The sequence below is a fragment of the Convolutriloba macropyga genome, chromosome 1 (assembly GCF_964194025.1).
Source record: "Convolutriloba macropyga chromosome 1, txConMacr16.3, whole genome shotgun sequence".
NCBI lineage: Eukaryota > Metazoa > Xenacoelomorpha > Acoela > Convolutidae > Convolutriloba > Convolutriloba macropyga.
In genome coordinates, this window is record NC_134468.1 from 43,462,186 (window position 1) to 43,479,276 (window position 17,091).

Here is a 17,091-nt window from a genome sequence, read left to right on the forward strand (position 1 = left end):
ATTTTTTTCCTTCCTTGATATTCTTTTTGAAGTGATGCCGAAATTAAATCTAGTTCATCTGGATAATAACGAATAACCGAACTGATTTGACACGCAATTGTTTCTGTAAACCGGAGGTTCTATTTTTTCCCTTCCTTGATATTATTCTTGAAGTGATGCCAAAATTAAGTCTAGTACATCTGAATAATGAAGAGTAACTGAACTGATTTGACTTGCAATTGTTTCCGACAACCAAAATTTCTATCGTTATCTTTCCTTGATTTTTTCCTGGAAGTGATGCCAAAACTAAATCCAGATCATCTGAATAGTGAAGAATAACTGAACTGATTTGACACGCAATTGTCTGGAAGCCGAATTTTCTATCGGTATCTTTCCTTGATATTTTCCTTGAAGTGATGCCAAAATTAAATCTAGTTCCTCTCATTAATGACGAGTAACCGAACTGATTTGACACGCAATTGTTTCTGTAAACCGGAGGTTCTATCTTTCTTCCGTGATTTTATCCTTGAAGTGATGCCAAAATAAAGTCCAGTACATCTGAATAATGAAGAGTGACCGAGCTGATTTGACTCGCAATTGTTTCTGAAAACCGAAATTTCTATCGGTATCTTTCCTTAATATTTTCCTTGAAGTGATGCCAAAACTAAGTCTAGTTCATCTGAATAAAGAAGAATAACCCAGCTGATTTGACACGCAATTGTCTGGAAACCGAAATTTCGATCTTTCCTTTTTCCTTGAAGTGATGCCAAAATTAAATCTAGTTCATCTGAATAATGACGAATAACCAAACTGATTTGACTTGCAATTGTTTCTGTAAACCGGAGGTTCTATTTTTTCCTTCCTTGATATTATTCTTGAAGTGGTGCCAAAATTAAGTCCAGTACATCTGAATAATGAAGAGTGACCGAGCTGATTTGACTAGCAATTATTTCTGAAAACTGAAATTTCTATCGTTATCTTTCCTTAATATTTTCTTTGAAGTGATGCCAAAACTAAGTCTAGTTCATCTGAATAATGACGAGTAACCGAACTGATTTGACTCGCAATTGTTTCCGACAACCGAAATTTCTATCGTTATCTTTCCTTAATATTTTCCTTGAAGTGATGCCAAAACTAAGTCTAGTTCATCTGAATAGTGAAGAATAACCGAAGTGATTTGACACGCAATTGTCTGGAAACCGAAATTTTGATCTTCTTTACTTTTTCCTTGAAGTGATGCCAAAATTAAATCTAGTTCATCTGAATAGTGAAGAATAACCGAAGTGATTTGACACGCAAGTGTCTGGAAACCGAAATATTGATCTTCTTTCCTTTCCCTTGAAGTGATGCCAAAATTAATTATAGTTCATCTGAATAATGACGAATAACCGAACTGATTTGACACGCAATTGTTTCTGTAAACCGGAGGTTCTATTTTTTTCCTTCCTTGATATTATTCTTGAAGTGATGCCAAAATTAAGTCGAGTACATCTGAATAATGAAGAGTAACCGAACTGATTTGACTCGCAATTGTTTCCGACAACCGAAATTTCTATCGTTATCTTTCCTTAATATTTTCCTTGAAGTGATGCCAAAACTAAGTCTAGTTCATCTGAATAAAGAAGAATAACCCAGCTGATTTGACACGCAATTGTCTGGAAACCGAAATTTCGATCTTCTTTCCTTTTTCCTTGAAGTGATGCCAAAATTAAATCTAGTTCATCTGAATAATGACGAATAACCAAACTGATTTGACTTGCAATTGTTTCTGTAAACCGGAGGTTCTATTTTTTCCTTCCTTGATATTATTCTTGAAGTGGTGCCAAAATTAAGTCCAGTACATCTGAATAATGAAGAGTGACCGAGCTGATTTGACTAGCAATTATTTCTGAAAACTGAAATTTCTATCGTTATCTTTCCTTAATATTTTCTTTGAAGTGATGCCAAAACTAAGTCTAGTTCATCTGAATAGTGAAGAATAACCGAAGTGATTTGACACGCAATTGTCTGGAAACCGAAATTTTGATCTTCTTTACTTTTTCCTTGAAGTGATGCCAAAATTAAATCTAGTTCATCTGAATAGTGAAGAATAACCGAAGTGATTTGACACGCAAGTGTCTGGAAACCGAAATTTTGATCTTCTTTCCTTTCCCTTGAAGTGATGCCAAAATTAATTATAGTTCATCTGAATAATGACGAATAACCGAACTGATTTGACACGCAATTGTTTCTGTAAACCGGAGGTTCTATTTTTTTCCTTCCTTGATATTATTCTTGAAGTGATGCCAAAATTAAGTCGAGTACATCTGAATAATGAAGAGTAACCGAACTGATTTGACTCGCAATTGTTTCCGACAACCGAAATTTCTATCGTTATCTTTCCTTAATATTTTCCTTGAAGTGATGCCAAAACTAAGTCTAGTTCATCTGAATAAAGAAGAATAACCCAGCTGATTTGACACGCAATTGTCTGGAAACCGAAATTTCGATCTTCTTTCCTTTTTCCTTGAAGTGACGCCAAAATTAAATCTAGTTCATCTGAATAATGACGAATAACCAAACTGATTTGACTTGCAATTGTTTCTGTAAACCGGAGGTTCTATTTTTTCCTTCCTTGATATTATTCTTGAAGTGGTGCCAAAATTAAGTCCAGTACATCTGAATAATGAAGAGTGACCGAGCTGATTTGACTAGCAATTATTTCTGAAAACCGAAATTTCTATCGTTATCTTTCCTTAATATTTTCTTTGAAGTGATGCCAATACAAAGTCTAGTTCATCTGAATAATGAAGAGTAACCGAACTGATTTGACTCGCAATTGTTTCCGACAACCGAAATTTCTATCGTTATCTTTCCTTAATATTTTCCTTGAAGTGATGCCAAAACTAAGTCTAGTTCATCTGAATAGTGAAGAATAACCGAAGTGATTTGACACGCAATTGTCTGGAAACCGAAATTTTGATCTTCTTTACTTTTTCCTTGAAGTGATGCCAAAATTAAATCTAGTTCATCTGAATAGTGAAGAATAACTTAACTGATTTGACACGCAATTGTCTGGAAGCCAAAATTTCTATCGGTATCTTTCCCTGATATTTTCCTTGAAGTGATGCCAAAATTAAATCTAGTTCCTCTCATTAATGACGAGTAACCGAACCGATTTGACGCGCAATTGTTTCGGGAAACCGAAATTTCGATCCTTTTCTTTCCTTGATATTTTCCTTGAAGTGATGCCGAAATTGAATCTGGTTCATCTGAATAATGAAGAACGGATTTTTTCCGCATTTTTTGGTTTCATTCTTTGGTTTTATTTATCAATTAAATTTGTCATTTTTGTTTCAAAGCAAATTTTTGAAATATTTTTTATGAGCTGGATATGTGACGTATTTCTGCTCGAAAAAGCTAGCTGTCATGTTTTCTAAGTAAGCGATAGTCTAATAGCGTTTCAACCAATTTTTAAAATAACTAAATAATGTTAATGAAAATTCAGTGCAGTGCGTAAATGTTTACATTTTAGTACGACTGGCTGTTGTGGCTGTGTCAAGAAAAGCTGTTCCAGTTACCTCTTTGGTTCTGGATTCTGTCAGTCCTGACTCTCTTGACTCCATATTGGACTCTGTGCCTCATCATGAAGGTAACTGCTCATTCCTCCTCTATCAATTCAAGCAAATTTTGCAATGTGTGCAACAAACGTTACATATTTATGAACAATACATATAAGAAAAGGTGAATTTTAATTTGGACAAGAATGTTAAAAGTTGGATAAAAGAGAATCCGATCTTCAGAGAGGGGCTCTTATTAATTGCTCTCGAACGAAGATAGAGCAATTGTTGTAAAATTGTGGGTGTGTGTCTTTTTAAAAATTTTTGCCTGACCGCTTTGCTCTAGAACATTCGATTTCTTTTCCGCCATGACTTTTTCACGCGTAACTTCTAGATTTTTGAGTGACCTAAATTGCTCTTATTCAGATATCAAGTCTGTTTCTTAAATAAAAGCGATTTTAAGATAAGCTAGGCCCTTATTGCTCAGTGGTTAATTCTTTGGTCTATTATTCTGGAGGTCGAGTGGTGTGTACCCTGGAGGTCGAGGGGTGCGCCCTTTAGTGGGCGGAATTTTTGCACTCATAAAAAAATAGCTAGGCATCGGTCCCCTCCGAATTAAATTGCCCTTCCTGTCGTTGCTCTTTTAGTGAAGTTAAATATTAACTTTTAAATGCCGATTGTTTGGATGTTTTTATGCAATCTTGATGCGATCTTTGTCTGGATGCAACGGAATAGACCGATAAAGCCCGAAGGCAATAAAGTCAAGTGAAATCATTGCTCTTGCAGTTGCTCAAGAGTCTCAGCTGAATCAACAGAAGTTTCAGCTGGGTTTTTGAGCGCCGTGGCAACGTTGTTCTTGTTTTTGCACCTTGTGAACTGATAATAATCTATGAATAATGGTTTTGGAGGTTTTAAATGACTAACTTTATCTTTTTTTCGAAGTTAATGAAATCATTCCTAATAAATTATCTCCAAACTACTGCCACATATTGTAGGCCTGCAGCCAGCAATAGTACTGAGGCCGTCGTGTTAACGTGAGACTGTTCAATTAACAGTAATTTTTCAGCTGTGATAATTATCACAGCTGTTGGTCGGTTATGTAATGTATTAAACTTCTGTTGGTCGGTTATGTAGTGACATAAGGCAGTGAGGCCTCCGATCTTATAAATGAGAGATCGTTTGAGAGAAGTTTACATGATTAAGCTCATGTTTAAGAAACCTATAGAGCAACGTGGTCGAACCAACACATCAATACCGGCCAATGTGCTAAAATGCGCGCCTGGAAAAGATCAATGACCAAAAAAGTGATTGGGTCGGGGTCAATGCGAAGATACAAAATGCTTTTTGAATGAATTTTTCCTCTTACTAACGGAATTTGAGCGCATGACGTCATTTTCCCACTCTCTCTTTAGCAGAAATTTTGAGGTCGTTTTTGATTATTCGTTTGATCGCGTGGTTCTTTTTGGATCATAATTGACTTTCCGCACTAAGTAAAATCATTTTTTCACTTTAGATGTTTAATTTACATTCGTCATTCGTTAAAGGTCAAATCAACTCATATGTGTAATAAAGACCATTTATAAAAAGGCTTCTGCGGAGTGCATTTTAACGAGCTTTATTGATGAATCGCTAAATGTATTTTAACGTTTTTTTTAGCAGAGTCAATAAATTAGCGGCTATGATCTATTCTTGTCAATGGGTCTCCTTTCTTGGCGACGTTTTGATCTCTTGATCGCTTCGTTCTTCTTCCTCATGTCGTCTTTGTACATTTGTTTTGTTCCTTCTTTTTCTTTATTTTTTGCTTCCTTGCTTCTTTTCATCATGTGTCTATGCCTGTTTTTTCTTTCTTTTTCTCTTTATATACACTCAGTAATACAGTAATCAGCAATACTGTTTGTATATCAAGAGGAAAACTAAGAAAAAGAGAGAGGAAAAATGATGAACAGAAAGAAACAAGCAATTTAAAAATAAAGAAAGAGAAGGTAAAAAACAAACAAATATACAAAGCGAGCAAGAATGAATCAAAGAAATAAAAGTAGAAGAAATGAAAGAGAATGGGAAGAAAACAAAGGAAGAGAAGTCAGTAAGACGACATGAGGAAGAACGAATAGGTCAAGAGATGAAATTTTCAAGAAAGCAGACCCAATATATATTTGGATATGACTGAAAGTTGGTGCTTGAGGATAATTTTGGCGCTAATAACAGGAATGTTCAATTTCTGAGACGCCGAATGACTTTAAAATGAAATGATCATAACCCAATATATTGATTGGCAGAAAAATTTGCAGTCAGGTCATTGTTGACTTTAGGGGACTTACGACTTTTTGATTTATTAATAGCCGCCCTCATCCTCACAGCCGGCTGTTATAGCGCACCTATTTTTTGTGCTTTGCCTTTTACAATCCAAGAATTGGATTGTATTGGGGCTGTCTTATTTTTTTTGTAAGATGTTTCACACTTCAAATGACTTTGATCATTAAAAACGCAATAAACATGGAAGGCAACAGGTTCCATTAGAGGCGCAAAGCTGGCTTTAGTAGTGCTTAGAGTTGTGCAGTTGCTGGGAAGGCCTTATTTTAAGCTGAAAAGGTCGTTTTTACGAGCTCTTAGCTCTACGGTTTTTTGTCAATGGTCGAGTTCTCGTTTGATTAGTCATGAATTGAGGTTTGTCCAATTTGATGGATGTCTTTTACAAGATATAATTACGTTTTATGGCCATTCTATGAGCTATATGTTTTGGTACTCTAAAGATAAACACAGAAAATGATTCCAATTTTTAAGTTTTTTTGAAAGTGTTTAACTTTTGCTCAGTTTTGTTTTGCATCATTGGCCAGGTAATCTCCTCTAGGGTTTGATAGTTTTTAGTGCATAGTTGCTAGTGGCAATGGATTGGTTTTCAACTTTTTAATATCTTGTTCCTGATTTGATTTATTCTGATTTGTTCTACCCATTTTGTGTGGATTTTACATTGCTGTTGAAGGGACATGTGTTCTTAGCGTTTATTAATTGACCTCAAACGAATTTTTTGCTTGACCGATTTTTCTTCTGACCCATTTGGTTTTGCCTCCTTAAAAATGGGATAAACTGGTAGCGTCCAGCAGGCATTATGTAGTCGCATTCAATTTTGCTACAAGTGCTTAGTGTGGTGAAGGCCGTTGTTTAAGGTTTAAAGGTCTTTTTTAGGGGCTTTCGAGCCCAAAATTGTGCAATTTTTTTCGTTTTTTTTTTTGGTTCAGTTTTTCAATTGTTCAGTGTTTTGATCAGTATTAAAATCCAATTTATTAAAACTGTCTGTCGTTTTTTGAGTTTTCGAGCCCCAGCGGCTGAAAAACATCACATGGGATCTGATAGTAGATTGCTGCATAGTGGCAATGGTATTGATTTCAACATTTTAATATCAGTTTTAGCAGTTTTTTGATAAAATATGCAATTTTTTTAATGTTTTTGAAATTTTATTGTTTTCAGTTTCTCATGGCTTGGCGGCCAGGCGACTTCAGAGTTTGATTGTATGTTACTGCATAGTTGTTATGGGCAACGGTATGTTTTTCAAGTTTTTATCACAAATTTCTGAAATTTTTCTGTTTCTTTTATCGATTTTTGAGCCAATTGAAGGCTTGAAATTGGGATACTTGATAGGCTCTGGAAACAATAAAATGTTTCTGAAGAAATTAATATAACAAATTTGGGCAGTAACAGGAGTATGTCTAACAATAAAATGAAATCAAAATCCCAATCGGTGTTATGGAAATCAATGGTGGCAATTTTTCCGGCAATCTGCCGGGTATGTTTAGTTTTTTTAATGTTTGTTTACACAATTCTAAAAAAACTTGCCTCACCTTTTCTTAAATATTTTAAGGTAACATTTAAAAAACAAGAAATTTCATGCAAGGACAGGTGTTCCTTTTAAATATTATTTGATTCCTGAAATGTATTATTTTCTCTGTTTTAGCTTTTCAAGGAGCATGATCCTCTTGCCACCAATGTAAAAGATATCGAAAGACGGCAGCTGGCGCTATTGAAAGAGAAAGCAGATATGAAACGGAAAATCGATTCTTTCGACACTGAGGTAAAATCCCTTTAGCAGAGGAGTATAAGCCTAAATGAATAATTTCGCCCCTGGATGCTCATAGTAGCAATCACTTAGTGTAATTTCAATTTGGAGAAAAAAAACTGGTAAGTAATGATGAGGTTTTCTTATTTTAGAAAGAAGCTTTCTCCGGAGAATACCAGAAACTGCGTAAAGCTTTAGACGGACTCAAAACTCAGAACGGACAGCTGTTGAAAGAGAAGGCGGAGATGGAGCAGCAGATAGGCGAGGATGGTCATCTGATCAAGGCGTTTGAAGAGGAACAGCAGAAACAGGAGTCCAATCTGATGCAAAGGGAGATGGAGTTGTTGGATGCCAAGAGACTATACGAGGAAGAGGTCGCTAGTAAAAAGATCAAAGACGAAGAACTCATACAGGTATTAGAAAAAATGGGCCTAGAAAAATAACCAGGCTCATTTTGCTCATGTAGAAGGTAAGGTTGTGCCAAGGTGTAAGGGATAAACAACATAAACACCATTACCGAAACTTTTTTGTTTGAGCATAGTTCAAAAATGAAGATGAAAATCGTTATCGATTCTTCACTCATCTGATTCTGTCGAACCGCGGATAGATGTATGATTGGTTCTACCTCTATCATTTATTCGACATGCGATAAAATTGTGTCAATGATAAAAATTAACCTCGCTTTATATATCAAGTTTATTTTGTTTGCTTGATCAGATCTTTTCAATCATTATCTGAGCAGAATACAAGAGACGCGAAATCTTAATAGTTAGAGGGAAAAAAAGACGCCTGAAGTGAGGAGAAAGAGGATATGAAAATTTGATATCCGTGTGCAATGCATTGCTCAGAAGCTGCAAATTATGTTTTTGAATAAAGTTAGAGATTTCGTTGGTATTGGACTTGAGGATTCTCTAATGATTGGTTATAGTTTCTAAAATGCCACTGGCCCGCTTTTGCTAACTCTTCTTGACTGTTTTTGATGACGAGGTTAAAACGATGAAATGAATGTTTCAAAAGCAAATACGAGCGTAATCTGATTCCAAGTATTTAGCAAGTGAAGTACTTAGCACCTGTCATTAAAACGGTTTTTGAAGGAAATTTTGGTCAGATTGAAATAAAGTTTTGGGCGTAGACTTTAATTGGCACGAGGAATCCTAATTTGACCTCCATCTATCCCACTGGAACTGCAACACGCCGGTGTTGCTGGACAATAAGTTGCAATTGAGCTTGGAGCAAATTTAGTAGCCCCAAAAGGCTTTCAATTGGTGCTGTTCCTAGCTTTTGGTTGTCACTGCAAGTTGGTGCCTCAGGATATTTTGAGCGCTAATAACAGGAATATGCAATTTCTGAGACGCCGAATGAATTTGAAATGAAATTATCATAACCCTAAGATATTGATTGGCAGACAAATTTGCAGTCCGGTCATTGTTGAATTTCGGTGCTTTTTAATTATTTGCTCCCGTAGGAAGTTAGGAATTATTGTAAACGTGTTGGTCTTTTTTTAAAAGCCGCGAAGTGATAGCGGCTATTATTGGGGACATCGTGGTTTTTTTTTACAATTCAAAGAATTTGAATTGTATTGGCGCGCTGTCTTTTTTTTTTTAGCAATTCAAAGAATTTGAATTGTATTGGGGCGCTGTCTTTTTTTTACGACTCGAAGAGGAATATTGATTTTCTCTAGGTTTTTTTTTACAGGAGGTAGATTTGTTCACGCGGTATTTTGACCTAAAAGCGAAAATGAGAAAATCTGTCTTGGCGTTTAGTGAATGACTTTTTTTTACTGTGAAAAGTAGTTTTTGACTGTATTGCACCTCTAGACAAGTTTTTAGCCGTTTTTTTCGTCTAAGTGGCGCAATTTTTTAGTCGCAATAAATTTTATTCGATACTATATTGGAATCTTAACCGCGAAAATTGATGCCACAGTGTTTTGCAGAGCCTGAAAATGCGTTTCAAGTTCAAAATTGGCACAGAATTCTTGATTTTTTAGTTAATTTTTGGCCTTTTTTCTATTAATTTCTTCATTTTTGGATTTTTTTTAACCGTCGTTTTGACAAAATCAGTTAATATGGCAGTTCTCTTTGATAATTCCTATACTCAACGCCTCTTTCTACCTCAATGTATTTTTGTTTCATAAAATTGTACATATGCTAATCCGATGTTGGTAGTTTTTTTCCAATTTTCGTCAGTTTTTTCTTTGTATTTTGGTTTTAATTGCTTGAAATAGCTTTTTGTGCAACATGAGGGACTTTGATTTCGTTTCAGTAAAAATTTAATAATTTTTTGGCGTTAAGTTTTGAAAAAACAGTTGAAACTTTTTCATAAATGCAGTCTTAACTTAAAATTTCTTTGACCATTTTTTTGCAAAATGTTTCAATTTTTCCTATTTATGAATTTTGCTTTTTCCTATTTTTTTTGGTTATCTTCAGGAGGATAGATTTTTGTATCGGATGACTAGTTATCTTTTCTATGTCTTGAATGTTGAACAATGAAATGTATTCGTTTTTCTTGATTTTTTTAAATTAATTTTTAACTTTCAAAAATTAAGAATGTCTTTTTGTTATGGTGTTCCTTACATTGAGCCCATATTCTTCAAATTCTAGTTTTTATCATTCTAGCTTTGTCCTGGCACCTACATTTATTTTCGGTATATTGATTTTTTCAGTTGTAAAAATGAATGATTTCAGCTTTTTCTTAGATTTTCGTCATTTCTTTAGTTTGCAATTGATTTCAATCAACATTTGGCAGTACTGAGAGTTTGATAGCAAGCTTTTTGCTTTTTCACTTATGACTATTTACTGCAGCTTTCTTCCGGCCTTGGTATTTTTTTTACCATTTATTATTTATTTTTTGCCTTTGAATATTCTTCTGCTGCTCATGTATTTTCTATGATCAATTTTAATTTTGATTTAGTATGAAATCATGTTGTCTAGCATGTATACAACAAGGAGCCGGTGTGTTGTTTTTGCCTAATCTCAGTGATTAGAAGTGCAATTATAGGTGTTTTCTGATTCCTAAATTTCAGCTTTCTTTTTTGAAAAGTTTTAACTTAGTTTCTAAGATTTTTATCTGCCGTTTGCTTTTGCGATCTTTTTCAGATTAGAATCATGAATTAATTGAGAGCTATTGATAACCTTGTCAGCTTTTTCAGACTATCAGGTTTTTGACCACCTTCATTATTCTGGATTTTTTAACGTTACCAAACGTTTTCAATAATATAAAATTTTGTTGCATTTTGTTTCTCTTGTTGACAGTGGTTTAAGTTTAGAGCAGACCTGGAGAGGTAGTGAGTTATTGTTTTAATACAAAAGATAGTGGCCTCCGCTGCAATTACCGTTATGTTAGTGACGTTTTGACGCTTCGAGTCGCTTCCTGAATTCACACAATTTCATGATTTTTGAAGTCAAATTTTGAAGTGATTTTGGTCACGCCGAAACAGGAAATGGAGCGAAAAAGCGAGTGGTTTTGTGGCGTGAATTTTTTGCTCTAATTTTAAAGTAGAGTGAGAAAACGGTGTTAGAACAAAAATTCGGTTTCTCGGTAGTTGTTTTTTCACATGCGGCAATTTCACTCTAATTTTTACTGTTTTTCGATTTTCTGGATGGGATTTTTTCTAGATGGTTTCCCCAATCCATTCACAGCTCATTCTAGGACTTGTTTTTTGTTTGAATTAATTTTTTATTCCTCGCTAGTGGTTTTTTTTTCACATGCGGCATTTTGACATTGATTTTGTTTTTAATTTTTTATCTGAATTCTTTTAAAATGGTTTTCTCAATTCACTCATAGTCCATTCTAGGTATAGTTTTTCTGTTTAGTCAATGAAATTTCTTTGAATTGTACGTCAGGACATGTCATGCTATGTTTTTTTAAGATCTGTTCACGCTTTATTCGGCTTTTTCACGTCAGTGAGAAGTCTAGTGTTGATTTTGGTCATACTGAAACAGTAAAGGGAGCGAAAAATCGAGTCAGTTTGAGGAGTGACTTTTTTTCAAAATACCTTTAAAGTGGAGTGAGGGATTGGTGTTTGAACAATTTGACTAATTCTGATGACTTTTTAGCTTTCGAAACGGGCTAAACTGGTAAAGCTCGGCCGGCATTAAGTTTTGTTAGAAGCCCTAAGCTGACTTTAGTAGTCTTTTAAGGGCTTAGAGTGTTGAACCTGCTGGGAAGGCCTTAATTCTAGGTGAAAAAGTCCTTTTTGTCAGTTTTTGCGTCCGAAATTGTTCAATTTTTCACGTTTTTCGTAATTTTGTTTTTTGTTAGATGGGTAAAGAAATGACGCTTTTCAAGGTTCATTTACTTCTTTCGCAAGCCACAAGTCTTTTATATCTGTTTTTTGGCTACAAGTTTTGGTAATACAAACTAAAATACCCAAAATCATGCTAATTTTTGCTATATCAAGTTTGCAATTTTTTGTTAGTTTTTTAGTTTATCAATCATTATGGGTCAATGAAATTTGGCATTTTTTTAGTTATTCGATCTTTGTAAGTCAATGAATGATTTTTATGGCTGGACTTGGGTGATTGATTAGTATTAAGAGGCATGGAAAAGGTTTTGAGGATAACAATATCAGTAAATTTAACAACTTTTCATTATAACTTGACAATTTTTTTTCAGTTGTTGTGCAGTTTGTTGTCATTTTCTGAGTTATTCTATCTTTAGGCTCTTTAGGGGTAAATGAAATTTTTTATGGCTTAGACTTGGATTACTAATTATCATCTAGATGCTTTGAAATGGTTTTGAGAATATTAATATCAGTATACTTGGCGACTTTTTATAACTTGCCAATTTTCAGTTTTTTAAAAATTCATTGTCATTTTTTGAGTTATTCAATCTTTGGGAGTAAATGAAACTTTTTTATGGCTTGGCTGTGTGATTGTCATTAGTATTTAGAGACAGTGAAATGTTTTTGAGGATAAATATTTTACTGGTAGGCTGTCATTGATCAATTGGTCTCCTGTTCAGTTAGAGTTGTTTTTCAGTCCATTCTTTGGATTGTATTTCAGGACTTGTCCTGCTATTTTTTTTCTAATTCGTCGTCCCCATCGATGATTCTTACGACCTGACTTCTTGGAATTGAATTCAGTGACTTACTTAGAATAATTGTGTGACTTATCTCACTCACAAAAATGACTTCTGAACTCGCTTATGGAACTTAAGATTTTATGAACATTTTAGTTAAAGTTCAATAGTGTGCATCTAAGTAGTGCCAAACATATATGCCCTAGTTCTTGAGTAGTAGTCTTGAGTTTTTGTTTTCGAATATCAATTTTGGAAAAGCTCTTTGCGTTTTTTCCCTAATGACTGTATGTCAAAAAAATTGACAGTCCGAATCTAACCCAAAAAGTATAGTTGTCTATTAAACGACTGGTGGTCGATCTGTCTATGTCATTTCTTTGGTTGTTTCAATTCATGGAAGGCCACAAGCGGCTATCGCGGCTATTTTCCGGCAATCTGCTGGCTATGTTCATGCAAATTTTTTGCTGATTAATAGCCGCACAGTGATAGCTGGGGCTATTATTGGCCTTCTCTTGTTTTTTTTTTTTACAATTCAAAGAGTTTGAATTGTATTGGGGCGCTGTTTTTTTCAAGTTCTGTTCACACATTTTCATGATTTTTGCTCTAAATTTAAAGTACAGTGAGAAAACGGTGTTTGAACAAGATTTCGCTTTCTCGATAGTGGTTGTTTGTTCACATGCGGCAATTTCACTTTGATTTGTACTGTTTTTTCGATTTTTTGGATCGGATTTTTTAAATGGTTTTCCCAATCCATTCACAGGCCGTTCTTTGTCTAATTTTTTGTTTATTCAATGAAAATTATCTGAATTGTACGTCAGGACTTGTCCTGTTATGTTTTCTTTCGTCAAGATTTTTGTTACGACCATTTGAGGCAACAACCACTTCAAATCTGCTTTTTGTTCAATCCTTCATGCATTTACCACCAAATTTTGTGCCTGACGTCATTTTTCGCTCTTAGTGGAGCGAATTCATTGTTCAATCAAGTGATTGCATTTTTGGTGACACGTGACTTACCCCATTCTCAAAAATGATTTCCTCAATCTGAAATTGACGTTTATCTACTTTAATTCAAAGAGGTAAGGTCAAGTGAATGTGTGTGAATGAAGGTTATTTGAGAGCAGCTAATAGAGTTAACAATAACATACAGAATCGTAATCAAAATATAACATCTTAGCCTTCAATAAAAAGACTAATTTTTTTGGTTTGTCGTTTTTACTGTTTTTTTTTTAGACTGCAGATCTACAAAGCTATTGCGGCTATTTTCTGGCAATCTGCCAGCTATGTTTTGTTTTTAGGATGATCTTCCAATCATTCTTTGACTTCTCAATTGAATTTTCACGCTTTTGTTCTTCATTTTTGAGTGATCTCTATTGCTCTCTCGCCGAAGTATAGCTTGCTGCTAAAATGAAATTGAGTGCAGCGTAGCAACAAGAACGGCCTGATAGTCGAGTGGGCAGTGCTTCTTCTGAGGGATCGGGCTTCGAATCTCGGCATGGTTAACTATTTTTGCACCCAATAAGAAAAATTTATCTAGGCTACAGCCCCTGAATTAAATCGCCTCACCTGTCGTTCGAGAGCAATTCTTCCGACATTATCGGCTTTTTAAAAAAATTTTTTAATAGCCGCCCTCCTCTTCTGGCCGGCTGTTATAGCGCTACTAATTTGAATTGGATTGTATAGGTGAATTGAATCCTCGAATTGGATTGTATAGGTGCTTTGTCTCTTACAATGCAAGAATTGAACTGTTTGGGGGCTCTGTGTTTTTTTTATGTAAGATAGATGTCTTCACACATTTTTCAATAACTTTGATCCTTCAAAACTGGGGCTCAGTGGGCATTAAGTTTCATTAGAGGCACCAAGTTGGCTTAAGTAGTTTTTCAAGTGCTTGCCGTTGCTGGGAAGGTCTTGCTTCAAGGTTAAAAGCTCATTTTTAAGAGTTTTGAGCCCAAAAAGTTTTTACCGAAATTTCACCCCAATTTTTTTTTTAGTTTTTTCGTCAATTTTCCAAACATTGGTTGATTAGTCTTCTGTTGAGTTTTTATGAATGTCTTTTACAAGATAGATTTTATTTTCATGACCATTTAATGAGCTATTTATTTTGGTACTCTAAAGATAAACACGCAAAATGATTATATAGTTTTTCCTTTTTTTTCAGGTTTTTAGTACGTGTTTAATTGTTTTTCGGTTTTTCTTGCATCAGTGGCCAGGTGGTCTTTTTTAGGGTCCGATGGTTTTTTGTGAATATTTAATAGGTTTGCAATTTTTTATTATTACAAATTTTTGCAATTTTTGAAAACTTTTGTTTTTTTTTCAATTTTTCTGAAATTTGTTGTCATGTTCCTAGCTTATGGATCTGTATTAGCCGATCAAATTTTTTACGGCGTGAAGTTGGTCTACTGGATAGCCTCTAGAGACATTGAAATGGTTCATAACACCCTAATAACAAAGACACTAATATCACAAGATTTGGTAGCATTTCATTAAGGTTTGCAATCGTTTTCGAATTTTTTTGAAAGAAAGAAAGAATAATTTTGTTATTGTGATACAAATCAACAATAAGCGATGACAGATAGCGAGATCAAGTGGATCTGCTATTTCAATCTGCCACTGATTACAAATTAACATAATCACGTAACAATCATAATGTATTAAAAACCTTGTAGCATCGTTTAAATTCAGTGTATCTCGAATTAACAAACAATTGGAGTAGTATATGTATTTCTAACGAATCTAATGCAAAGTCCGGTGGGAAAACAATTGTTTTACTATAAAAGATGATCCAGAGATTGGCTAGTCATCGTATTGCAGTCAAATTAATTTTTTGATTTTCAAATATCTAAGATGTTTGACTTTTATTCGAATATGAACCTTGTTAGTTCATAGTTATCGACTAAATAGTAGTTTTTTACTTGGTGGCATAAATTTGATAATTTCTTTCCAGAAAACAAATCTAAGTCTAATGAAATAACTCCAATTTTAATCACTCTGTTATAAAGTTTAGCACCTCGAAGCCGAATGAAATTTTTATCGATCTTTCGTTTACAAAAGGGCTCTTCTAACAATTTCTGATGGGAACTTCTGGTTACCCTTACGCAGGATTGTTTAAAAGTTAAAAGATTATTGCAAAAATCTTGTGTGTGTTGGCTGTGTATAGCTTTCAGAACAAACTTGAGAAGTTCGTAAATGTGTAATTCATAAACTCTTAAGATTGAATTTTTCGCAAATAAGTCGTCGCATTGATGGCTTTTTTCTGAAGTGAATCAGCATTTTGAATTTTTTCGTCTTTCTCAGTTTGTCTTTTTGATTTAATAGACAAATTCCAGAGACAAAAAGTGATTCTGAACATTAAAATATTGTGAAAATAAGAAACATTCTTCAACTTCTGCAGTTTTAAATTTTTGGTCTTATAGGTTACAGTTACCATCTCTAATGGTTACTGGTAATGATACTATCCCCTATATCCACTCATTAATTAACAGGAGTATGTCAACGATTTTTAACAATAAAATGAAATCAAAGTAATTTGCACTTTAAAACTGCTTTCTTTCATCAATCAGTTTTCCATTTTTTTGTTCTTTCAATCGCAATTTGGGTTATGGGAATCAACGGCGGCTATTTTCCGGAAATCTGTCGGTTATGTTTAATAGCCGCCCTCATCTTCTCAACCGGCTATTATAGCGCTCCTTTTTTTTTACTTCGTCGAATAAAAAAATGTTTCGCTTTACCTCATTTTGCCGCCTTTTCAACATTTTGCGTGAAATCTTTTTGACTTCTCTAGGCTAGTTTCTCTCTCTCATTCTGCTAAAAGTGATTTTGAACATCAGTTGCTCAGCAAAGCAATTCAGAATGAACAGAGTTAGTACAAAAATGGATGTCAGAAATAGAAACGGGATAAACCCATAAAGCCCAATTTTAGATGCCCGCTATTTGAACGTCGTTGCTATAAGTCTTATTTACCATCTCTAATGCTTATTGTTATTGATGGTAGCCCCTGTAGCCTCTCTCTAAAACAGAAGTATGTTCAACCACGAAATGCCATCAAAATAAATCGGACTTAAAAAAATGTTTCTGTACAAAAATCTTTTTTTTCTATATCTTCTGTTATTTCAATCCCAATCATGCTTATTGGAATCAACGGCGGCTATTTTCCGGCAATCTGCCGGGTATGTTTTAACTATGAAAATAACTCAAAGGAGCGTGTGTCAAGGAGTTAAATTTTTACATGCAATTCGTTCCTGTCTTCACAGATAAATAAATATTTTTTCCTAAATTGATTTTGACGCCCAGATAACGCGGTATGGCCTCCTTTTCCTTGAATGGACGCAATTGATGGGTGAGCGATACGAGTAATTTAGTTAATCATCCGATGTTTATTGAGCAAATACCAGTCGATCACATATGTACTATCGGATACAGTGAAGTTGTTTGTTGACGAGAGTCAAAAAACAGTCTACTTGAGATGAAGTGATAGTTCAACAATAGCTGACCGAAAGCGTATCTTACCGG

General features: G+C 34.4%; 1 protein-coding gene across 5 annotated transcripts in view; it reads left to right on the top strand.

The window, feature by feature from the left end:
• Positions 1-17,091, top strand: part of LOC142339324 (uncharacterized) — a 152,801-nt gene that overhangs the window by 106,558 nt on the left and 29,152 nt on the right. For all 5 annotated transcript variants that reach the window (XM_075389292.1, XM_075389301.1, XM_075389310.1 and 2 more), the window contains 3 exons: positions 3,494-3,610; positions 7,468-7,584; positions 7,722-7,982. In XM_075389292.1, coding sequence (XP_075245407.1) covers positions 3,494-3,610; positions 7,468-7,584; positions 7,722-7,982 — 495 coding nt within the window. The remainder of the gene's footprint in view (positions 1-3,493; positions 3,611-7,467; positions 7,585-7,721; positions 7,983-17,091) is intronic.